Genomic DNA, 27,070 nt, shown 5'->3' on the forward strand with positions numbered 1-27,070 from the left:
AGAAATGGTGAGTGAACATGAGCAGCACCAGCTGCTGGCCTTCTGTCTCTGCCTCATGCCGTCTAACCAGCACGCTGCTGTTTCCCCTCCTGAAACAGAAACCTGGGATGATACAGGTGAATAATTGGGTGTGAAAGAGATTGCAGAGAAAAAACAATGTAGCTCACAACAGGAAATCTTGAAACTGAATCTGCTATTTGAAAGTTTCTTGTAAATACATGAAGTGCTCACAATCTAGGGTTTTTATGAACCATTGCATGAAGAGAAAATGGCACATGAATGTTTGGATATTTCACTTCAGCACATAAATAGACCCCGATGCAACAAATCCTCCTTTATTACACTTTGTTGCTTCTATAAATGAGCTGCTGTGTTCTTTGACCACAATGCACCTGGAGCTTTCCCTCACTTCGTCTCTTTAGTGGAAAATGCCAAGTTCTAACAAGGGATTCAGCTTTGGCCTTTGATCATTAGGAGCTGTATTTCACATAATCGCTGAAGAAACCTATTGCATCTGGATGCTGCTGTGTCCTTTAAAAGCATATATCCCCATTTGTCTTCCCTCTGGGTCCTTTCTATGTGGATCTTTGTTTTCCCCCTGGTTCCCTTTTATACCTAAGAGACCTTCATCACTGTGTGTTTGTTAGTTAAATTGCTCCTTTGGTGCTGTGTGGCAGACACGCACCAATTCTAAAACCCTACCCAATTTAGCTAATGATAGTATAAATTACACAATATGACCTGACGGTGAAGAGACTGAAATGTCGCATTTAGAATAGCCTTTGCAAATTATTGTCTTGTATTTGACAAAATAACAATACAACATTGCCTCCTCTAGCATGGTGGCCTTTTATTGACATCCTGTGTCTGGAGGTTTGCTCACTGGCAAGGTGGTTACAGAATATTCAGCTCCCAAGTTTCAGAGATGAGAGTTTCTCAAGTTTCTCAACCTTGGATTTGCTTTGTGCCCCAGAGAGAAAGTGCAACTAAAAACTTTGGACAGCCCAAGTTGCAGGAGGAAAAAACTGTTAACTTCTGTGAATGCAGTAAAGTTAGATGGCAATTTTGGGGTGATTTGAAAGGAAAAAAAATTCCAAAAGTTACCAGGATTTCACATTTACTGCTTTGAAGTAGCCTGATGTTTATCTTTTATTGCAACAACTTGTGACCGAACGTTCAAATCTTCATTTTTGATATTTGTGAGTGCAACAGCCATTAATTGTTTTTCTTTTCTTTTCGTGGAGCAGCTCTATTTGTTAGTAGGTTAGGGTTAATGGGGGGGGTAGTTGTCGAGTGACCTTGGCTCATACTTTAAACACGTACACAAACATTCATGGTTGTTTACCTGCCAACGCCTGAAGGTTTAATGTGAATCATAATTATGCACCAGAAGAGGTGCAGCGGAAGCATCCAAACTACTAAAGTAAAGAAAAAATTAGTTTGTTAAGCCGGGTGTCATGTTTCCATCCCTTCTGATCGGAGCCCGGGCCGATAAAAACAATTGAAAAAAGGGCTAAATTCTGTTAAATTGAGCCAAGACCAATAGTTTAACATAATAACTTTGCATGTTATATAGTTAATAAAAACACTGATCTAATATTAAGTCTCTCTTTACAATATGTTTTTAACATAAAAAGGCAAAGTCGTGAGGAAACTGCGAGAGTATAGCAGGGTTGTGAATTCGGGATGAATGTGGCGGACGACACTGAGCCGAATTTTTCCATCACAGTTAGAAACATAAACAACAACAGCAACAAACTGCCGACATGCAGTGGAAAATATGTAGGATCCCCTGTAAACACTCTTGCATGTTTCTTCCTGTGTTGAACATATGACACATGAAGGGAAGATAAAAGAGTGTATTCATGAGGAAGAGATAGACACGTGAGTGGGTTGTGTACTGGACCCCCACGATCTGTTGCCATGCACACTCTCATTAAAATCATTAATCATTCCAACCGGCATTCCTCTAATTACCCATGACGACCTGGTGCCTGTCGTCTGTTTGGTTCATTTCAATTGTGTGTTTGCTAACAGGCTGGACATCCTTTGATTTCACTGTTTCATGTTTTTTCAAGCTTGGTCTTCAAATCGCCATCCAACCGTCTGATTGCAACATGTATTGAAAAGCTTTTTAAGATGCAGATCAAAGCTATATAGCCGCTTTACAGCAGAATCTATTTAAATATAATTTCCAGACCATCAACCTGTACTTTTCATTTATGTCCTGTTCTTCTTTTCGCATCTTTTTCTCTGCTGGTTCAGGGTTGTCCCCTCAGTCTTTTTGTCTCGATGCTTTACCCATTTAAATGTTTGTTTTCATCACCAGAATCATGAAAAACCTTGCACCACACAGATCCGAGTCGTCTCTGCGGTGATGTGAAATTTGGCGCCAAGTCGAGGCTGTTGCAAATTTCCGCTTTCCACTTTATTCTTACGCACTCTTTTCTTTTCTTGCATTCTCAATGACGTTTTTGAAAAGAAGGGCTCCATGTCAAAGAGAAACAGAATGTTGAATGTATGGTGCACGAGTAAGTTCTGTAGGAATATTGTGAAACAGTGACATTTTCTCGATTGCTGTTGATGGCATGTTTCGACGAGGATGATGCAGGGATGGACTCTGTATTCTTTTAGCCTGACAATGGCCACGTCTCATCTCAGCATATCAATCCTTTTGGCAGGTACAAAGTAATCAGCCTTAGCAACTCTAGTCAACATTAGTGCACAATCAGGTCTCACAGGACCATTCACTCCTTTGTTATCGGAGTCCATTTTTGCATAGTTTTGGATGTGATTGAGCTTCTCTGGGAGAACTCAATGCTTAAAACGATTTTTACTTGTCCAATCATCAGAGCGTCAGGGGTTTGACTCCTGGCTCGTATGTTCTCGGGCAAAACTTTGAAATTGCTCTTGATGGCTGTGTCGTCACAGTGGGACTCAGAGACAAAGTGCTAGATGTACAAAAGGTCTGTATTTTTATGGCACTTTTCTAGTCCTGATGACCACTCACAGCGCTTCACAGTACAGTTTTAAATTCAATGTACTTAATAGCTCACCCATAGGTTTTTTTTTCAACTTTACCTTGCATGTACATAGCCAGAAAAGATGGACATTACTCTCTTTTATTTCAAAAGAAAAAGTAATTTCTGTCATGCGAATAAAATGCTTTGATTCATACCACCGTTTTAGTGGACTGTCCCTTTAAATCTGTGAAACACGTGCCCTATCTCTTGTCTCCAAGCCATTTGCCTTACAGGATGTCAGTTTGACATCATCATCATCATTATCACCAACCCCACTCAGATGTCAACAGGATCCACACCTTAATACACACTCGTCTGATTGCGTGGGTGTGGGCTGTTAATGCCGAAATGATACCTAAGTCTCCACCAGTCGAATAGCTCATTAATTCAGAGCTGGGTGGCAGACCAGGAGACCTTATTTAATGTCGCACCCCTGCTGCACACACACACACAAACACACGTCCTCATCTGTTAGGTGTGACATAAGTCTTGATAAATGATGACGTCTGCCTTTTTATGAAAAATCACCTCAGTGTGTTGAGGTGTTGCACTAAAGTTGACAGTCTGCTGTTATACTTCTGTGTATATCCTGTCTTTCCTCAAATAGATCCTAGGGGGCTTTACTTTAAAGCTGTAAAAATGAGGAAATACATAAAATGTTTCCTTACAGAGGTTGCTTCAGAATACAATCCACTCATGTTTTAGTGAAACACTTTAATGATCCGTGGCAAATTGTTCTGTTATGTTTGCAGGAGGGAGTAACAGATAAAATGGAAAAAAATGTTTAAGCACAAGGCAGAACCAGGATCTATATATGTATATTAATAGATGGAGATAAAATACATGTTGACCAGCTCAATGCCTGACTTGGATGTTGCAGGGTTTTGCCATATTCCCAGTGACCTTTCTGATCAATCAAGGGAAGTACACTGGATAGGTTGAGTACTTAGCCATTTGGGAAAGAGTGGTCTATCTTCTTGCTTGGTTGGTAACAGCTCTATCTTTGTCTTGATGATGGTTTAAGGCATCCCGTTAGGCCTCACTTCTCAATTTTCAGCTTTACTGAACCCTCTTTGCGGTTGGGGCTGATCCTTGTGACTCTGAAGCTAAATGGACCAATTAATCACTCTCCACAGATATGTTTTTCTGCTGAAACCAAATTCTGCGTTGTGTGCTCTCCCTGCTGCTGACATGTAAGTGCATCCTAATTTTCTAGCTGCCAGCCTAGGAATAATGATAAAAGGCCCTCTGTCTCATTGTTTTGTTCCCTTTGATTATTTCTAAATGTCAGGTGATCAGTCAGGGTAGAAGGGGCCATTGAGCGGCTCTACGTCTACAGCCAGCACCATTGGCTAAAATGTCCATCAGTGGAGAGCATGAGTGGCTTCTAATTTGCTGCAAAGACAAAGCACCGTTGAACACTTAGATGCAAATGAAACCATTAAAAAGGCAAATGAAAGATGAACATGCATTGTAGCACTCTACTCTTTATACATATGTATTTATTTGAATAGATTAATAGCTTTTTGAATAGAGAGTTGCATTTCTGTGGTGATTACAGTGTCGGGGGCTTAGCTAATAACAGACTTGGTGACCTCGCTGTCATCCAACAGGTGTGAAAATGGATTGGAGGTGCTTTCTTTAGACACCAACATTCGGAATCAGTACAGAATTTAAAAAGGGAAGTCACATGTGGCCCAGTTGCCAGTAAAAACAAATAAAATGACTTGAATTAAATAACTAACCAGAGGTGCAGTTTTCTGAGGTGGAAAATACCAAACTCATTAAATTCCTATATCCGGACTTTAAATGCCTTATGATCCCAACTCCTTTCACAGAATTGTTTCTCTTTGTAAACTTGGCACATGAGTCTATGGTGGCTGTACTGGAGGTACACAGATGATTATGCTGCTAAAAATACAAATGGACAAATAATATGTGATTAACCGTTCTTAGTTTAGCAGTGTTTTGTCTATGAGCACCTGTGTGTTGAAAAGCGCAGCATTACTGAGAAGCTGATATAGTTGCCAGATCACAATTCCACTTTGTTTACAGGTCATACTTGACAATACAGTTGAGTTTGTCACTCCTGTGTGGTTGAAACCAGGCTGGCTTCATGTCATTCTGAATAAATTATCTTCCTAAACTACTTTTTGGCGTCACTCCTGAGATGCAGGTGGCAGATTGATTTGCCAAATATGGATTAAAAAAAATGTGATCTTGGAATTCCATTTGAGAGAAACTGGACAGTACCAGAAGGTTAAAATTGTGATCAACCTGTCTACAATATGCATCATGGCACGACACAGCTGTGTAAGAATGAGTTCCAGGATAAGACGGGGGATGGTCAATATTTTTGCCAACCAACCCTGACAAACCCCCAATAACAATGTGTAAGCCCGTCCCTCATATTTTTAAAATTTCCTTGAAGTAATTCTTAAACGCTCGTTTTAACTATTTGATCATATTGATATAATAATGGTAAAAATATAAATAATACATCTTATCGCATTCTTCTAGACACCCAAGGATACCTTACAATACAGTATATCATAAACACACGAATAGTAAAAGTACAACAAAGCATGCAAATCAATTAACTGAGACAGACACCAATAATTGATATAACCCAAGAACACTATAGCTCTGTTAGTCCCTGCAACATACATAGTATACAGTAGTTTATATAAAAATTAGTGCAGAATTATCTTGTGAATTTTGCATCTTTTTGGAGCTATTTCTAGGCACCAGAAGAGGAATATGAAGCAAAGTTTTCACCAATATCAAAATACCATCATATTTTAAATCCCCCTGAGAGAAAATATTCAGTTTTTACATTTTAAGATTTTACACTTGATGTTTGGACACCAGTTTGGTTGTTAGTGTACTTGCCAAAGTTGGTCTTCAAAATGAATAGTCTGAAGTGGAGATAGTAGGAGAGTTTATATCAGAGCACATGAATCATCGAGTTGTGTGTGTGTGTGCGTGCGTGCATGCGTGTGTGTGTTTGACAGAAGCAGGACAGTTTCTATTTTGACTTTATTCTCCTCTTCCTTAACTCCAGCCTTCCTCATCAAACTGTGTCACACATCACCTGAGCCGTCTGTGCCACTTCAGCTTTCACACGGAATGAATCACACAAACATCAGATAGCTGGAATACTTTCATATGGAGTCCTGCGACAGTACAGGAAGATCTATTCTATGAAGACGTCAGCAGAGCTCTTCTTGACTCCAGGAGTCTAGTGGGCAGATATGCTGAGCCAAGCTGATGCTGCACTTAAATGTGTTCTTTGAACCGTAAACTAAGTTATATGACTTTTCTTTAAAGAAATACATAAATACTGGTTTAAAAAAATCACGTTTATTACCAAATTAATGAAAAATCTAAATTTGTTGGTGGTCCCCGTGTTACAAACAGTCTTGGACCTTGCAGGGCCAATGCTTATGTAGAGTCAACCATTAGGGACATGTCTACTTCATGATGTCGACATATATTTGAAAAGGTTAAAACTCTCTTATCAAAGGTAGGTGGCCCTTGCGAGTTGGAATGTGGAGAGCTGCGCCCATTTTCACCTCCCAGCACTGTGTGCAAACAGCATTCTTTTTTAATATCCAGGAAGATGCACTTTAGCAAAAACTTAAAATGTAGATTTAAATTCTTTAAATGTGCAGTTATAGGTTCTGAGTTATGTTAAATCAGTTCAACCACTCAAAATATAACATTGTATCCTCAACAACAATACCAATTGATCTGATTTGAGGCACATGAAATGGGCACAGTTTATGCATACAAAGAGTTTGAATAGCTGCCAGGGAACATGCATTGATTTTGAGCCAGTGAGCCTCCACTATCAACACCTCCAGCTGGGACTGTGTCCAGAGCTCTGATGTGGTGGAAGAAAGTTTGTGGCTGCCTTCATTCTGCTAAAAGGTCAAGAGGGGGGTGTGTCTCATGGCTCACATCAGTGTGTGTGTGTGTGTCTTCAGCGTTACATGCTGAAAATATATTTGGCCAGTAGCTTGCATCTGTTTTGTTTTTAATATTCTATAATTAACACAATAAAACTGTCACTCGTCTAATAGCAAACCAAGGAAGAACTCCAGTAGTAAAACGTTCATTGTATATTGTATATTGTACATTAGTTTATAATATATTAATACACATAGAAACAATGTTTCCAGTTAAGAGTAAGTTAAGCACATGACTCTTATTGAAATATTATCTTTAAAATACCTGAATGTAGGGTTTAATTTGGTCTTATTGTGTGTCAGATTGCACATATGGGCTTTTAACAGCTTTTAAATGGACATAAGCAATAGCATGATGGAGGAGTACATGCTGTAATCTATTTCTGCAAAACTATAACAAAACAGATCTGCATTCAACAAGATTTCTGTATTATCATTCATTCTAATGGATTTATTTCAGAAAGGGAGATAAATAAGAAAATAAAGTACATGAGGCAGAGCAGGAATTGAGTTTAAAATCAAAACAGGACAGGATTTCAGGAAATCATAATGTAGTCATAAGTAAGGTGTGATTCTTGTTCTAATGATCTAATATCACAATTCGTCATACCCTGCCACAGCAGGAAAACATGTGCTTAGAAGGTGGTCTGCAATCTTCCAGAAAACCCTTCATTCATTCGAAGAAAAAGCTTCGAAAGAAGTACATGACAATTTGTACTCAGTGTTCATTATATTGTGATAAAATTATTATAATTTACTGCATGGTTGTACTTCGACCATTGCATGATTGTTGGTGAGACGGACAGACTAGTTATGAGTATTTCTGAAACCGCTGATTTCTTGGGAATTTTACAATAGCCCTAATAGTTTGGTCTGATTAAAACATCTGAACACCCAGTGAGCAGCAGATCTTCTGAGGGGGGTTGTGCTTCATCTCTGTAAAGTAGGAGGAGGTGTAAACATGCTGGAAAAAAGTAGCCTGAATTCAGAATTTAGCATTAATAAAAATCATTTATATGGACCCAACCTGTCTTGTGTCAGACAGTCCAGACTGGTGATGGTATAATGGTGTAGTAAATGTTTTCTTAACACACCCTTAATACGAATAAATCATGGTTTAAATGCCAGAGTCCTTGGCAGCAGTTTACCATCGTTAATGGTTACTTCCAGGAGGATAATGCTCCTTGTGAATCCAGTCCAGCAGTTAAGTAAAGCATTCAAACTTATATATAATCCCAACACATGTGAACAATCATGAATCAAATTCAGCTTAACTTTATTGAAAGCCTTGACTTCAAAATATTCATAGCAGATTAGCCAGGTAGGTAATAAGAAGCATGCTGCATATTTTGCTCTGAGTAACAGACGCATGTGTTTGACCGTGACAACAGTGAATAATTTGAAGGATTTGTCTCCTCAAGCAGTCTCTAAAATAATTATTTGAAACAACGCTTAAATAATGGATGCAAAAAGAAAATCCTGGTGTTTGGATGGATGAAACTAAACATTTACATCCACTGGAGCCCTTCGTGTCCCGAGGTTGGGTCGCATTCAGTGTTTACGACCCAGCAATCCCCAAATGTCATGCACCACCTCACTCATCGTTTTATGCCTGAACTTCCTGTTTTTTTTTTCTTTCTCTGCGGCGTTCTTGGCTCCCTCCCTATCGCACACCTCATTGCTGCTGGCGTAAGTAATGAGCAAAAATGACGAATACAGAGTGTGCTGAATTCATGGCTCAGAAAGAAGATCCACAACAATATTATCATTATTTTGTTTCCAGCATTTTGTCTCTCACCTTTATTAAAAGATATACATTAAATTTCTTTCTCACATCATACTATATTTTAGAGCGAAACCACACTGCGGTGCATTTAACAAGGTTTTCTCCTCCCTCCTTCCTTCCACTTTATGACGCTAAGCAACGATAAAACAACCTCTGCCAACTCTGGAAGATATTCAGAGCTTCAGAGGCTCAGTTTTGAGACTGTGCATACAACAACAATTGTCTGGGCGCTTCAACGTGCTCAATCTAAAGGGAAGTGATTAAAGGAAAGCAAACAGGAAACTGGGCAATTCTGTTTCCAGCGGGAGACTGAAGTCAGCCAAAGGAAGCTTCTTTGAAACCACACCAAAAACAATTCTACACTGCTCATCCATGCAGCAGACTACCAAATAGACAATATATGTAAATTTATAAATCACATATCCTCATTGTTTTTACTCATTTTTTTCAACCGTATGCTCATTGAACCATCTTCCTTAGCAATGGTTTAAACCAGCTCCTAATGCCTCCATGGTAGTAGATTTAATTTTAATATGCATAGCTTTATCTAATGCTATAAGGCAATAACACATGAAAGCTCCCGCAGGGAGTGAATGTTTTTTATAAATTAATATTTCATGTTTTCCTGGGTACGCAGAGGATATATGGTGGTTTTATTCAGTGGATCCTACTTTATCTCTTTTGCAAAAAATGTTCTTATGGTGAGTACTTCTGTGCAGCTGAAAAGCATATACTTAATATGAATAATACAATATTTATCCTAACATCCTATGTTTTTTCTATCATGCAAAGCACTTTGAACTACATTTGAATAGTTTGAAAGATGCTATACAAATAAAGTTTGATTGTGTGTTTTTATAGTTTATTGGTTAATTTCTAAATGTATTGATTGTTTGATTGGTTGATAGTCGAATCTCACAAAAATAACATTTGAGGATAAATCAACAAAGTATAATAATCTTTATTTATTTAGCACTCTTCAAACCAAAGTTAAAAAGTCATTCAAAATAAGCAAGACAACAAAATGATAAAAGGACAATAATAAAATACAAACACAGTCCTGATGGGCAGGGTACATTTTGAGGTACAGCACTTTGATCAGTGCCAGTATAGATAAAATAAATGCCATTCCAATTCATAAACAAACAACAATCAGAAATATTACAGACTGCTAGTAGAAGTACAATGTAAGGTACTAAGCATTTTCAACATTCAGTTAGTATCTCTTTATTTGGCTGGTTTGGTCTTTGAAAACAAAATAACATGCACATAATACAGAAATCTTTCATTCCCTTTTAGGTGTTTGGTGTATTTGTTGGCTCCAGATAGTGGCTGACATCTTAGATTGTTTATTATTTTAATGGTTTTGACCCCGTCAGACTTTGTATTCTTCTCCCAGGAAATGAGACAAACTTTAGACAGACTCCTGCATTAGAAAGTGACATTATCGCAAGCAAAGCAATGAAATGAGAGTGCTTACATAGTTTATGCAAAGTAATGTCACTGGGTTGTCAGACTGTCCTCTGGTTAGTCGTCTTCCAGCAGAAAAATGTTGTCCTTAATTACTTCTTTGCATATTGAGAGTCATTGAAAGAAGTCACACATTATATCGGCTAGTAAACACAAATGACGATTCACTGCCTCACGAACCACGTTAACATCCTGATGCTTTTATAGTCAGTAAATACTTTAAAAACGTAAACCTGCAGATAATGAATAATCATAGACTGTGTATTTAGATGGATGATGGGTCTTCACGTACTCCTGTTGTAGAACAAATTACAATAGAACAAGAGAATGCCAGTAGTGTTTACATTGAAATGGTCCCGCAATAGCTGGGGCTCTTTGAGAGCAAACTCTGAGGGAAAGCTTTGCAAAATGTTAAACCAAAAAGCCTTCCTCTCAAACAGAAAGAAAAATCGAGTAGTGATCAAATAACAAGCAATTAAACCAAACGTATTAGAAAACTGAACACTTAACACCAGTGAGATAAGAATTACCTAAAGTGACAGAAACTGTCTTTCTAGTTTTGTCCATCTGCCATCCACTAACTTGGAGGAGGCAGGGTATAAGACCAATACTCTAGCCAGCCACCAGGGGGCAATCAAGACAATTTTAGGTTCACTTCTCCTGAGTTGTCATGTCATCCATCTTCATTTACAGTCCATGGATCAGATTGACTGAAATGGCTGATGTCATGTCTCGGTTTTATATTTCACTGTTCATATTGTGACTGGAATCAACAGCACACATGGGAACATCGTCATCATCCCTCTCAATGTTGAGTGTGATGGTGTGAGAGGCTTTTCATTGGAAGCAAACAGATGTTGACTGACAGGTGGCTGGTAGAATTCCGGGCCATAGGATCAATAGGTATTTGGATATAGCCTGGATTTACCATCTGTTTTCGGGTGCTAAATCCAGGTTGAAATAAATTTAATCTGATGTTGATTAAACTCTCCACTTCCTTCAGCCACTCAGCTCGACTGGAGCGTGTAGAGAGTTGGCAGTAAAGCAGTGCATTAACATTTCATTTGAATTTAGAGTGTCAAGATTCATCCATCAAAATGTTCTTTCTCGTGGAACTATCATTACATAGAAGTTTTGATGTAAAAACTGCAGAGGATTCAGAATGTGGATTGTAGTTCTGCGCTGTGGGTTTTCAATGAGGCAGCATTTACATTTGTATTGCTTCCAGAGGCTTAACTGTGTACTGAGGTACTGTAAACTTGCATGGCAAAACTTCACACAACATACACTATCTCACTGATGATCACACCACTCAGTTGACTGTCGGAGGATTGGAAATGCGTGTTTTTTTCAGTCTCACAATCAGGCAACGTAATGACATCCATTGGAGGAATTTAGTGAACATCTTGGTTTGGTCAGAGGATGATTCAGAGCATTTCAGAGACAGTAACTGTGGGAGATATTGTTCATAACAGTGCATTGTTGAATTAATAACACAACCTCATGATGTACACTAGACGCAGGAGTGGATTGAGGTGTTTTCTAGATCAGGGGCCACATTTTTCACAGCTGGGCTAAAGAATAGGTCCAACATCGATGGAGATCGATCAAGGATTATCTTTTGAAATTAGTTCCTTCAAAAACACATCTTCATATATATTTAATTTTTAACATAAGAAACGTACATTTGGCACTTAAAAACATGTTTAAATTACCTATATAGCGGTTACAGTAGTGTCACGGTTTGTGGTGTTCTGTAAAGAGTAAGGTGACTATTGACAGGATAGGTTAATCAAGTTAATACAGAGTACAAACAACTGTCTGTATAACAGCTAAATGTAGCAACTGTTTAACACAGCCAAATAAAGTGTTAAAGGAGACCTATTATGCCCATTTTACCACAAGTTGATATGGTTCCTTGGGGTCTTAATGAAATGTCTGTAACATTTTTTGGTCAAAATACCACAAGAATCATTTAAAACAGCAGCCTTTTTACCCTGTCTAAAACAGCCCTCTTCAGATTGACCTGTTTTGAGTCCCCCCGCCCCCCCCTCTCCTCGCCCCCCCTCACCACCCCGCCCCCCCTGTCAATCACACATACACACACATCCACTTTCACGTCTTAAATCTCTCCTTAGCATATTTAAGGTTGTTAAAATAATTTTAAGTCACTGTCCTACACATATATTTCTGTATTTGTTTGTTGTGTTTCTTCATTGAAGCTACAATTTTAAAACTACAACACCTTCTGATAAGGATGTACATTTATTTAAATACATGCATTAGATATGTGTGTATACAGTATTTAATTGTATGTGTATATTTATTCATACAGGGCATATATACACAGACACACGCACACACACAGATAGACACAGACACACACGCACACACACAGACACACACACACAGGCAAAGGGATGTGGGGGCTAGCTTTGGAAGCTAACACTGCTGCAACTTTTGCGGCAAAATGCACTTAAAACCCCGGGTATGAGTCTATTATAAAGCGAGCGACGGAGGCGGCAGCGAGCTGCTGGTGACCGGCACCGGTTCGTGCTGCATGGAGCAAATCTGTAAGATCCACAAAAGTTATAAGGCTCAGCTCTCCCCCCCCCTCCTCCTCCTCCGCTTCGCCACCCGGGCGCTGAGCGAGCCCCCGGCACCGGTACAATGCAACCGGAGACCGGGGGGGGTCCTTGAACACGTTCCGGTGCTAGTTTCTAACAAAGACAGACACACACAGAAACTACGAGTCGGGTTAGCCTCCGAGTGCATTGTTTTCTATGTAAACGTGCTGCATGCTCGGGACGCCACACACACACACACACACACAAGCTAGACTCCGAGAGCATTGCTCCTCCACTCCGGACCCTGGGATCTCTCCCCCCACCTCCCAGTGCGATGCTTCCCAGGTGGGGGGCCACATGCAATACTGCTGTAAATACGTTCACAAGCAACCATTCCAGAAAGTGCTGGAGCTCTAAACACAAACTAGCAGCTAGCTACCGTTAGCTCCCTGCTGATACACGTAAAGCATCTAAGTGGCCACAGCGGCAGAGACACGGTCCCCAACACCGGGACGTCCCCGGACTAGCGTTAGCTCCCGACAAACAGCTGTTTCTATTTATTCATGCTGCTTCTACCGGGGCAAAACACACACACAGAAGCCAGCGTTAGCTGCTGCTGCTACCCGTAAACACACACTGACACCAACAAGTCACAGCCAGCTGAGGTAGCAGAGGCACATAGTCCACAGCATCAACACAGCTCCGAAGCTCCGCAGCTCCTACCTGGAAAAAACACCAACAGCTCGCGGTGTCTCCCGGCTCCGGGTTCGCGCTGCCGGCTTGCGGCTCCCGGGCTCCGGGCTCCGGTGGTGGCTGCCGGGCTCCGGTGGCTCGCCGGGCTCCGGGCTACGCGATGGCTCCAGGCTACGGTGGTGCGAGGCAGCTAGTGGAGGCAGCTAGTGGAGACAGATAGTGCGAGCCGGAGCGCGGAGCGGAGCTCCCCGGCGTAAACAAACACATCCACCAGAAGCGAGCAGCTGACATGGAGCCAGCAGCCCCTCAGCGAGCCCGAGCTGAGGATGGAGCTGTGGCAGGTAAATCACCCCGACCGCAGGCTCTGTTTCCTCTGCCTCCCACCCAGCTGATCGTGAGATCGCGGCTTCTGCCCCGGCAGCCTCCTCCGTGATCACAGAGCAGGAGCCGGGGCTCAGCGATCGCGGAAGAGGCAGCCTGCTCCGCGATCACGGAGCATCAGCCGGAGCCCGACTTGAGGAGGGAGCTGTGGCAGGTAACTCACCCCAACCGCAGGCTCTGTTTCCTCCGCCTCTCACCCAGCTCCCTGGCTGGTTAGCTCTGTCTTCTGAAGCTGGAGTCACATGAACAGCTTTGTGAGGATTTGTGCAGCCCAGCCCTGAGCATCTCAGTGGTCGAATTCGTTTCATGCTGCTAGTTTGCTTATCCAAGTATTTCTAAGGCTCGCAAGAATGCAATGGCGGCTGCCCGGACACCATGGAATAAAGTGGGTGGTTCTTAAATCTGTGGTGGTTCCATCTATTGGTGGGATAGATCTATGGGGGAGTGGGTTTTGGGCGTTAGTGACGTACATCAGACCAATAATCCCATTGGACGCACTCTCGCACATAGCTTCTGACATAGAGGAAACACAACAAATCGCGGGGGTTGTTTTTTTCCAGAGTTTTTGGGACGGTAGACATGCCAGATACCCAAAATAACGTGTAGAAGCACTACAAAAGTGGCATTTTCATAATAGGTGCCCTTTAAATGAATATACACACGGGTGTCACAACAGCAGCACTTAGGTATGATGAAGTATTTTCACACTGATACAAACTGCATTGCTGATCCTCAGTAATTTGGGGGAAATTAAATGATAATCGCCTGTGGTTAGTGGTTTGTTTTTTAGAAAATAATTTCAATAAAATATAAATAAATTAGTAGGAAATAAGGGGCCCCATGAAATAAATAATTACCGGCTATTTTTTGTATATGAAACAAATTTTAACACTTTCCTTTTCTGTCCTTTTTTTTGTCTTTTATCCACAGGGTCTCGGTGTGGACCCCCAAACTGCCCTGGCTCTGCCCCCCGACTTTAAGCTGGGCAAAGAGAAAGCAGAGGAGCCGTCGTTCCAGCCCACAGAGTCTGACGAGATGAGCATCAGGATAGGTAGAGCCGGACCTCACTCAGGCAAGCCTCCCTTCATATACCCACATCAAGTGTTGCATTTCATTACAAAACCATTCAGCTGTTGCAGCCGCTGTCGGTCCACAAATGGTGTCACATCATTTGACTGATGCAGACTGAAAGTGGCGAGAAGAGAGGCTGCATTGACTCACCGGGAGCTTCTCTGATGGCTTCGTTTCACCTGTCTACTCTCTCTCTCTCTCTTGGTTTTTCTCCTTTCCTTTTTCATCTGCCTCATCTGTCACTCTCTTCATACATTGGTCCCCTACCCTAGATTGGCTGTAGCTCTTTAAACAATGATCCTTTGTGGCTTTGTGGGCACTGACTTTAATTCAGTCATCACACACAATGTGTATGATAAGCGAGTGCAAAATTACGTGACAATGAAAATGGGAAAATTAAAGAATGAACAAATGCAGGAAGACTAATCAAGTCAAGAAGGAAAATAGAATTTGAAAATAGTTTGACAGAGACAACATTGAAAGGAAATTAGTGTGTGTGTGTGTGTGTGCGTGCGTGCGTGCGTGCGTGCGTGCGTGCGTGCGTGCGTGCGTGCTCGCCTCACTGGCTGGTACCAAGACGGATACCATTACATTTCAGTTAATTTGTTATCTTACGTGACTTCTTCAGCTATGCACCTGCTTACTGACAGTGACACTGGAATATTAAAACCAGGTTGGACTATCAATGCAAAAAGTACAAACTATAAACCATAAAATATTGGTGCCAGTGACTAAACCGTTCCAGAACACAAAACAACGGTTGGCGATGAGAACGGCTTTTTAATTGCTGAGTTAAATTGACATTTGAAATTGAACACATTAACTATTAATAGTTAAAAGTTTTCCTTACTTAAATGTAAACAGGGAAACTTATTCGCTCAGGCACCTTAAGCTGCTTGTGATTCGTTAGGTACAGGGTGTGTAGGATTGGCACCAGATTTCCAAACCCTACTGACTGCAAGTTATGTTTCCCTTCAAAGGTCTTTAATTATCTCTTTTATTATTTATCTTCTCTGGTGTGGATCATGAGGAAATGATGAGCGCGTTCGTTGAGAATATAATTCCTCCTAATGTCGTGAACAGTGTCGACCTGTTGAATGGTTATGAAAAAGATGCGATTGTAGGGGGAATATTACACAAGTCGGTTACTGCAGTTAATGAGCAGCAGCTAAAAGCTTAAAGAGGAGACCGCAAACATGACATACCTCCTCTCTTACACAAGTCTTCTTTGGATTCATAGTAAGATTAAAACTGTATTCTCACACAGTTCTGTGGTTGCCCATATGTGGGAAGTCAAAGGTTTAATTTAACACCTATTTTCACACTATTTCGATTTGAAAACCAATTTTCCACATGAAATATTTATTCAAAATGCCAATATATAAGCAACTTCAAACGAATCTCTTCATGCCATCAAATAGCTGCATTTTATTGTTTTTTTATGGCGTTTTTTCTATACGTCGTTACAAACAACAACAACTCAAGTTTTTCCTATTGTGACTTACAAAAAGTATTTCAACACAACGGTTTATTTTCTGAAACTTTGTGTTAATCTTACGTGACTGCCAACACTAGTAGCCTAAAATTAGGATTCAATTCCATCAGCCACTGTGGAACCACAAAGCACTGTGTTTTTTGCACTGCGATGTCACACTGTGATTCTTCCTAAGCGCTGCATACAAGGAATTGAAACAGAGACAGTGTAGACGGTAGTGAGATAAAAAAATTAAACCCAAATAACGTGACCAGTGCAAATTAATCCTTTCTTTAATTTTGAATAACCAGCACATTTGTAGTTACTTACCAATCAGTGAAGGCAAGACCCATTAATAGCTGCTGATCTGACTTGTTTTCGCAATTTATGCAGTATTATGGAATTTTACAATTGCTCCATGCAAGAGCAGAAATATTGTGATATAGAGATTAAAAAATATAAAATAAAACAGATGAAAACGCCTGAAAGTCACAACAAATTACAGCAAGACTTGAGTCAATGCACAAGAAACCAGTCTGCCCCATGTATCTTCAAATTAAAAAGATGGTGACATGTGGATTTCGTGACAACCACATTACTCAGTTATATTTAGTTTTATTGGTTACAAATCAAGAATTGTACAATTCTTTTTAATTGCAAAACACAGAAAAACATAATTGACCCTTCTGGGATCTTCTTGGCGTAGCACAAACCTCCTCCTCAAATGACTCGCCTGCCGTGTCAGCCGGCATCTCTCCAGGTTTGTCTTTTCACTGACTTATCAACAATCCTGCATGATTTTTTGGGGGGAATTGTGCAGACAAAAGTAGAAAGCCAGCTTCCTGCTAAATAATCAAAATAGCTGGAAGATTGAGTTCATGTTTTTTGGTTGTTAATGCCTTTTTTGTGACTATGTAAGCGTATCCTCACAGTCATTTTATCTGACTAACTCCTTCGCTTATTTCCATCGTTGTCACTGTGACCTCATGTATATACCACACATTGTGATGTCACAGTTTTAATGATATAAAGTGACATTGTTGCACTGCTTCAAATGTCATGGGAGCTGGTTGGAACGCTAGTGTCAAGTAGAGCGACTGAAACTTTGATTGGAAGAAAGTTCTGTAAAGAAAACAACTCTGGGGTTGCCTTGATGTTATTTTCAGGATATCAGAGTTAGCAGCTGGAGGTGCTGAACAAAGACAAAAGAGAAAAAAATATGGACTTTGAAGAACTCGGACAAAGAAGGAACAACCATTTTTTGAGCAGACACTATGATGTTGTTCTGATAAGTTTCAACCCAGTATTCCAACAGTATTTCACAACCCGATTGTTCAAATAACGTACGGTATGAGAAAAGTCATTCCATTGCCACTGTTTACATTCACAGAACATTTCCTACAGCTCTTGAGTCCACAGATTGAATATGTATTCCACACATACTCAGAGAGATCAGTTAGAAGTGAATTGCATCACTGAGGCTTGCCTGAAGGCATCTGAAGTCGACCAACCACACGGTTTACAGAGGAGGGTTGAAAGTCACTGCATGTTTGGACGTGCCATTCAGTGCGGCATATCCAATCAACACTTTTTCCTCTCTTATGCACTTTCATACATCAAAAAGTATGAATAATTTATCTAAGAGAGGCTGAATTCCCACACCACTGCCCAGTGCCGGGAAAAACAATAAAGAAGAGAAAGAAAAATGAAAAAGCAATGATACACTGAGAAAGCAAACAAATACTGGCCATAGTATTTGTATTATGGCAGGGATTCTTAAACTAAAGTGTGGCTCGGGACGTAATTTTCTGTCCAAGCCTGACCCAAACCCTGAACATTCTTTTTTGTGTGTACAAACCTGACTACAGCCAAACATTTCCCCTTATTAAAGGCACATGCAGTGGAAATATATTAGTGTATAGCCCAGCAAATGTGACAGAACCCAACCTTAATATAATTTTAAAAAATTAGGTCTGGTTTGACTCATATGGTGCAAACTGGTTCTTAAATTCTCGGGTAAGGTATGCATACGCTAGTCCCAACCTCCAAGGGGGTTGAAATAATGACAAATGACGACAAGATGTTAAAATACCAACATATTATAAATGTCTTCTTCGGACAAACTGCTTCTTATTCTGATGGTACAATCAGAGTTTTTTTTTAATTATCTTGTGACCACTAAAATACACCTACACAAAGCGATGAATCCATTCTCACAAAAGTTAGCAGCGAGTTTAGTAGCTGGATTCTCAAGCAAAAAGTGGATATTACCCTATTGAGGTTTTGAGAAACACAGATCTCTTTTTTAAAAAACATTTTCTGACATATCATGGACCATAAACCATTCAATTAATTAATTAAAAAATTGAGGGACAAAGTTATTATGTTGACGCACAAGATAAAAGGACAATTTGTGTCCTTTTGTGTGGAGAGTTCTTCACCTGTAAAAAGCTTAAGCTAATATAAGCTTATTGTCGCATGTAGCCACAGCAGTTTTGTTGAGAGAAAAATATACCTGCTTTCAGAATATGTATATATCTCATCTCTCTACAGCCCTGTGAACATTACTTGCAGGAAAAGGTAAGTTGTTGCAGTTGCTAGGACAGGTTTCAGTAGAGGGATTTACCGAACAGTCAATAGCTTTGCTCAGGGGAGGATTACGGAGACGTGGCCCCTCGATAACTACTCTGACCTTCGGCCCCATGTCATCCTCAAATATGCTCCTGCTACAAATGCTAATACCTGTATTTTAGACGAAATATAAAAAGAAACCTTGAAAACAGCAAATGTATTCATGCCATTGCTGATCAGCTTCTAAGTCAGAGTCCCTGTGTGCCTGTGTAGTACAACAACGCCCACAGAACTGATTGCAGCCTTGGGGGCTCTTGCTGCTGTTGCTCAGATGATCCTGAAGGCTAAATCCACAAGTGTTTATCTAATTGGGACGGAGTTAGGAATTTGAGAGGAAAAAACTGTATCAGGCATATCGTTGTAATTGTTCTTAATTGTGCTCATAATATGCAAGACATGCAGCGTGGCCGTAAAACCTAAACTGAGGTCGAAGGTTTCTACCCACAGAGACATGAAGGAATTTAGTATTCACACACTCATATGCTCGGCCCATTGATGTCCGCACCAACCTGCGCATATGGACAGAGCAAGGAAGCTGCACAATAGATAATTGACACTTCTTCTCTTTGCAGACAGAACACATGAGGGTCAGTCCCAGTCACTTCAAGCTTAAAATTCACCAGGATGATCCTAAATACCTCCTGAAAAGACTCATTGAGAATCTCTAATCAAATCCTTTAACATTAGTATCAAACAATGTCATGAACACAGACACACGTTTCCATATCCCTCTTTCAATGTCCTTTCTGTCTTTGATTTATTGGACATGATTGGTGGTGGTGGGTCTCTCTTTTCAATCTGAAGCGATCTGACTGATTCAAGCTCTGTCTCCTGTTGTCTTCAGCTTAGTCTTAATGGAGATTACTTGGTGGCCTCTTGTTTCTGAATGCCTCTCTGTGACACAGCAGTCACTCCCTTTGCAGCCATCACAGAAGATAGAACCAACCAAACATCCTATTTTGCCCTTTTTGATGTGTGGTATATGAATGTGGATGGTATGTATTGCCAATTGTACTCAATTCTATTCTGAAACCTCAGTTACAGTATCTTGCAAAGACAGACATCTCTTGGAAAGAATAGATTTTCTGTTCAGATTTTTAGCCCTAAGAGTTTTTCTAGTCCAACTTGATTCAGAACAACTGGTGGAATGCAGAGACTATTTTGAAAGCATTGAAAAGCCCCCCCCCCCCCACCACCAATTGTAATCAAAATGTGCATCCATGTTATATTAAGATGTTGAATTTCATTTTTTCCCAAATATCACAGGTAACAGGCACACAAATGCTTATATTAGGAACATCCACATTTTTCCAGAAAATTCTTTTATCAGTTCGATAAGTACAAAGGTAAGTGTTGAACTGCCAACAGTTAAACGTTTCCAGTGATTTAAAAATAAGCTACTGCAATCAAAAATAAATAAGACTTTAAGGTGAATGCAAACATGTCATATCTGCTGTTCATGGTTTAAAATCCCTGTTGAGCAATCGGTTAGTACAGTCTTCGAAGTAATACTGTGCATTAATGTCAGGATGAGAAGATAAAGACACACGATAAAGGAAGACAAACTGGTTGATCGGATTTTCCACAGCAACATAATAAGCCGAAACATTGAAAGCACAGACGGAAGCTTCACACGATGGAAGAGCAGCACAGTTTCCACACTTAAACTTCATGGAGCTGGTTTTCGATAAAATGGTGAAAGCAAAGCAAACTAGAAGTGCAAAACATGTGTGGGGACTTCTGCAACAGTGAGCAGTAGTGTAGCAGTAGTGACAGGTGATATTAAAAGACAGATAAGAAAACTAAGATTAGAGGCCAAAAATAATTAATAAAACACTGTTTGTAATGGCTGATGTCAATTTCACTTTCAATGGATTTTGCAGTCTACACATTCAAAAATCTTCCATTGTATTAATTTACTTTTGTTTGATAAAGGTCATAATTTCTTTCAGATTTTTTAAGTTATTAATCATTCTAATTATTGTATTATTATCATCCTGTATTTCAATGGCCCACATAGAAAGACGAATTATAATGACTACCGGTATATATGACTGACTCAACCAAGGGCCAGTTGAGTCATTTTCACAAAAGTACTCTAATATTCTTTTAATTAACTTATTAGTAACATTCAAACAGCGGGAAACTGGTGATTGACGTCATGAGACAGCATGGGATTTTTGTTACAATAGAATTCAATGGCAGAGTCCAGCGCTGACATGTATGCTTAAGAGACTTCAACAGAGTTCGCTTTCATTAACTTTGAAGTGGTGACGTGATGCATGTGCTAACTGCGCTGATGTCCTGTTGCTTCACCTTGCTTGTAGTTCTTGGAGTTGAATAAGAAGTAGAAAGAGGAGCCATACCCGTCGAAGACACAGATGAAGACGTGAGCTTAGAGAGATGGAAAGATTCAAGAGAAGGGCCCATGCAGGTGTTGATGTTCTGTAAACAAAAACATGATCTCTGCAGCGGGATGTATTTGTTACGTCCTCCTTCTGCCTGCTGTGTCACACCTTTCTATGTTGTTCTGAATTATTCTCATCGGAGAACGTCCTGCGGTGTTTCTTTGTGAAAGGCAAACTCTAGAGAAAGTCTGGACCCAATTGTGTGTTCATTCTCCCGGAGAGTATGTCTGAAAATGGTATGTCTGTCGCTCCAAGCGCCAGGCATGCCACCATGTGAAAGAAACACGTTCATGTGATTGCTAAGGTACTGAATAACAACCATATCGTTAGCTCATGAAGTGAGCATGTGGCATTCTGACTATTTCTAGTAAAAAACAGGCTCTTCCACTGACTCGACAAGCAACGGAACTCGTGTTTAATAGATCAGTGCTTTGATTCCTGCTGTTCTCCAGGTATTTGAAGTGACAGGAAGCCCCTTATAAGCATGTACCTACTCACGGATGCATGCATTCAGACATACATGCACAAAACTATTCCCGTTCCCTCTCATAGTTAATGCATGGCTTCCTAAATAATTCAGTCGGCATTAAAATAAATCAAAGTGTGACTCTTGGCGTGCTGTTTATTCAGAATAAATTTAGGAATGCACCAAAACGAAAAATGGGATTAGACTGGAATTTCTCTAATTATGCAATACATGAACATACATACTCCAATTTGCCAATGTACCTCCTAATGAATGAATGAATCTTTTGTCTTTTATCATATTTTTTTCAAGCCTTCTGGCAAAAGGTGCAGCCAACCACATGACTTATATCTTTCATAATGAGGTCAGACGTGCTGTAGATGCGATGAGAAGGCAAATGTATCTTGATATCTCAACGAGGTGAATCAAAAACAAGAAAACTGGTTTAATACTTACTCTGGAAACACATAAAGGGATGGGTATTAATATGCCAGACTTTAATATCCTATACAGTAATACAAACAAAGGTCAGCCTTCATTAAAATATCAGGGATGCCCTGGGTTCTCTTCTTTAAAGTGAGGAAAAAGGGAGAAAAAAGCTGGATGGAGTTGAAAACCAAGTTAATTGCACTCACTAACCTTAGGGAGTGGAGATATAAACATTGAGTCAAAAAATATTCCTATAAAGGAAACGGCTGTATTTGAGCTAAGTTGGATAGTTAACGCAAAAAAAGTCCGACAGACAATGTTCTCTTGTGGCAGGGTGGGATCCCTTTAGGAACTGATTTTCTCTGTTACAATCCAATTATCTGAAACTGTAACTTGCATGTCTTAGTTTGATGCAAAATACTAGTTTCTTAAGCTGTCTATCTATCCATTGAATCAGTATTCACCTTGATACTGACCTTGTTAATGTGATTCAGGTACCTCCTATAAATGTTCTACCTTTGGTCTTCTGTGCAAGGAGCTTTTTTATGACCAATAGTTACATATTATTCTCAGGGGACTCTAGCAGACGCAGTGATTATGATACATGGGAGCAAAGGTGCAAGTTGGGTGACAAAGTTTATATATTGACTGTCTGTGTTAGGAGTTGTGGGGTGGATGGACCTTAACACTGATCGTTTCTATATTGGAACCGGTCTCTAAGTTTATTTTATCCATGATCGTTACACAACCGGAACTACATTTACTAATCTAAATCTAACTGTGGCAATGAAGGTCGTCCAACACTCCTGAATTACTGATTTTAACCTTAACCAAGATTAAGATACATTTATTTGTCCCAAACACATGCACAGACATGCACAAGCACACTCATGCAAGGAGGGAAATTTAACCTCTGCTTTTAACCCATCTGGTGCAGGACACACAGAGCAGTGGGCAGCCATGTACGGCGGCCGGGGAGCAGATGTTGGGGGAGTAAGGTGCCTTGCTCAGGGGCACTAGACAGGGTAAGGAGACTCCTCTTGGATTTTTGGACAGATCAATCCTGGTTTGTGTTTTTGTTGTTTCTCCGTGGAGTCGAACCAGAGACGAACCAGAGACCTTTTCTGCCCATAGTCCAAGTTTCTGCCACTAGTCCACCGCCTCTCTACAATTGTTTCCAAAAGATAATCAACTAGTTTTTGTGCCTAAACGCTAACCAATGGTTTCGATCAGTGCGTATGGACAGACTGTGGATTAAAGATATCTGAGAATTGCTTATTACTAAACAATCTCTTTCTGCATCAACTTCACAATGAATACATTTGATATAAATGCACTAGTAGGTCTTGATAGTGACATTCAGTGCCTGCAAATGTTACTAAAACTTGACTCACTACAGTTTTTTCTAATGCATTTCTTGCACTTGTTATATTGTCATTGCAAAGCATTTGTAACAGCAGTATGTTTTGAATTAAGCTTTTTTACTCAAACTGTGTTATGGACAAATAGAGGACAGTGAGAAGCAAATTGGCTCATATTGTAGCTGCTTACAGCAACAACAAAATTGTGCAGTACCAACTGTCTGTATTTCATTTGACATGATGTGTCTGCACTCAGATCAGAATAAAGTGAAAATGTAACTGAGGTTGATGCAAAGCAGATATAAAGTTTGATGTACAACACAGGAGTCAAACTGGATTTATCTTAAAAATCAGACTAATCGAACAGTTAGATTACTGATTTCAGATGAATTGCATAACAGCAAATGACAAAAATCCTTGCTTATGTGGAAAAGGAATGAATGTTATTATGTGTCAAATCACTCTTTTTTTAAACACGTTCATGGTGTCAAATGAATTAATGATGCGCTGTCGGAAAATGTAGTATTTTGTCAAACTCAGTATAGATTTTATGCAAGGCTGGTTCAATGCCAGACCAGGCTTCTTCGTTGCTTCACATATTATTGCGTTATTGGTGGTTTTCTCCACTACGAGTGTAATTGACCAGACTGTTTACTCCTTGAGGGCTTTTCTGAGCTGCCTAACAATGTAAAAAAAAAAAAAAGAATGTCCCCTCTGCTCCAGTTTATTGTTGAAAGTGAAGTTATAAAGATTTTACATCAGATGGGAACCTTTGAAAATGATGCCAACTTCAAATAACTAAATAAGCTGTCTCCACACCAGAGGTACAATAGGGGTTATATATGTTATCAAAAGCATGTTTAACTTTGAGCACCCATGTGCTACCAAACGTGTATCCACACCTTCCAGTAGTAAACATTTGTTCGTGTTACAATGCCGCCCAGTCAAGCTTTTTGTTAAAGGTATAACCGCTACCTTTAAATTACAGCAACATATTGCCATTTTACATTTTATGGAAAAACAGAAGTGTTTAAGTAATATGGATCTCCACCACAAACAACATATGCAGTGCTTCTTGTCAAAATGATCAATGAACTGCACTAGTATTCATGCTTTCATTTTGTGTTTTGCTGATGGTGGCTGGAAACGCTGTGTAACACATCATACCAAATCTCCCATTGGTGTTTAGCCTAATAGAAAAAAAACCTGAGGCCCATAAGGAACCTCCAGATGAGCTGCTTAAACCTACATCCTCTTTAATTACCACCAGAACCTCCTAAAGGCCTTCTGACAACCTCTTCACTGACCAACCTTCTAAACTACCTGTACAAAACACTAAAGGGCCTCTATAATCAAACATTAAAACATCCTAAATGATCTTCATGACCCCCTGATTAAACACCAGAACCTCCTAAAGGCCAACTCGAAACTTTCTTAGTAAAACCTTAAGAAGTAGGACCTCAGAAAGGACCCCGGGATTTTTGTTTTCAATTTTGTAGTGTATGGACAAAGTTTCAACAGGTCAATGTTACTAGCAGTTCTCACAAACTCAAGTGTTGCGTTTGCCCTCCATTATAAAGGATTGGCTCCACCTTGCCATAGCCGTCTCAAGTTGTGGAGATGGCAACTCTCCAAACTCACAGCAGCTTACTGTGCCTATAGCCATTGGAATTTAAATGATAAAGATTTTTTTTTTAACAGTGTACATCGTTTGAAATAACTCTGTATTGTAGTTTGTTCCTAATGACACAGATATTAGCAGCTGTAATAATACTACAAACAAAAACAATGTTGAACTGACAGTTTACAATCCGCTTCGTCTTATCTTCAATTATGGGTAAGTGAGTAAATTCTGTGACTGTGATATTCCTTCATATCTGTCGTACTTACTACGACAGATACTACGTATCTGACTGAGAACATCGATTGGAACCAAATATTCACAACAAAATATGTTTTTATATTTGGATTGTTCACATTTTGAAAAAAAAATGGAATATAGCATAGTATATTTAACACTTTTTATGCAAATCAATTTAACTTTTCCACACATTTTGAAGACACAATGGTAGTCCATCTGTCCCTGGTATCTGTTGTGGCACACGTTTTGTTGTTCAGCAGGTACAGTTCTTCTCCTGAAGGTTGTTATCAAACAACTTGCACAACCACAGACTGCCATGTGGCCCAATATCTTGTGGGTTCATTTCAACCCCACTTCAATGCTTTTTGGACAAGGGACACTCATGTTGAATCATTTTCTTTTAAACCTTAATGCACATGCTTGTTCCCTGTAGAGCAAGATCAAAGGAGTAAACACTTGAAACTTCCACTGACCGGGCTTTTAAAATGTGTCACCAAGTGTGCATGTCTTTTCCTGTAATATTTATGTTGCATCTTCCTCCGCCTTTCACGTCTCCTTTCCCTCTCTCTCAGACACAGACTCAAAGAAAGTTCTTACCCTGATACTTGTTGTCCCTCTTGTGCTATTCCTTGAGTGTGTCGATCTTGAGAAATTTTGTGAGAAATAAAACTGAAGCACTTAATTAGATGAAGGAATATCTGGGAGATCTCTCCATGCCTTGGTGGTTCCCCATCTTAGCAGGTGCCTTGGCAGCCACTGAATCAGCAGGTTGTCTGATGCTAAAAAGACAATATGACTTCTCTAATTGTTTTTTTTCACTTGAGAGGCTAATTGATCTAATGTTTTCTCCTCTTTTAACTTTCCCCCTTGTCTGTCCCTCTTGCAGCTTTGTAAATCAAATGATTTCAAACCAGCTGAGGGCGAGGTGCTCCTTCACTTTCAGATTGTGATTAGTCTCCTTGAGAGAACCCCGGAATTTTCATTAATGATTTTTTTTTTTGCCAGCAACATGAAATCAAAGAAAACAAAAATGTACTTTTTATTAATCTGCTTTTCATGAGCCCAGCCTTTCCAGAAAGAAAGTAAGACTTTTTTTTCCATCAAAATTGAATGATGAAATGAATTGAAAAAGGGAATTGGTATTTACAACCCGTACACATATATATCTGAACATATTTTTATATATATAATTGTTGTCATTTATTGTATGGGTCTAAGCAAATTGGTAATAACTCATTAGGGTTTTGTTTAATCATTCTTGTGGTTTGACTCTGTGTTATGGACTTAACCCTCCCTGTGCCTGAGTGACAAGAACCAATGGCTAATGAATACGAAAAAAAAGAAAGCAAGGACTGTAATAAACACGACCAATCATATCCTTTTGTACCTATATTTCACTAGCTGACCTGTCCGTACTCACACTGCATATGACTTGAGTCTTCAGCCGGAGAAATATAGACCTCTGAAGAACATATTTT

At 39.8% G+C, this 27,070-nt stretch overlaps 1 protein-coding gene across 2 annotated transcripts in view; it reads left to right on the forward strand.

Moving 5' to 3' along the window:
- Positions 1 to 27,070, forward strand: part of LOC133027752 (zinc transporter ZIP11-like) — a 115,193-nt gene that overhangs the window by 52,891 nt on the left and 35,232 nt on the right. The window contains exon 5 of one of the 2 annotated variants that reach the window (XM_061094854.1): positions 14,822 to 14,963. In XM_061094854.1, the coding sequence (XP_060950837.1) occupies positions 14,822 to 14,963 (142 nt within the window). The remainder of the gene's footprint in view (positions 1 to 14,821; positions 14,964 to 27,070) is intronic. The other variant, XM_061094855.1, reaches the window with a different exon arrangement.

This window comes from Limanda limanda, chromosome 21 (genome assembly GCF_963576545.1).
Source record: "Limanda limanda chromosome 21, fLimLim1.1, whole genome shotgun sequence".
NCBI lineage: Eukaryota > Metazoa > Chordata > Actinopteri > Pleuronectiformes > Pleuronectidae > Limanda > Limanda limanda.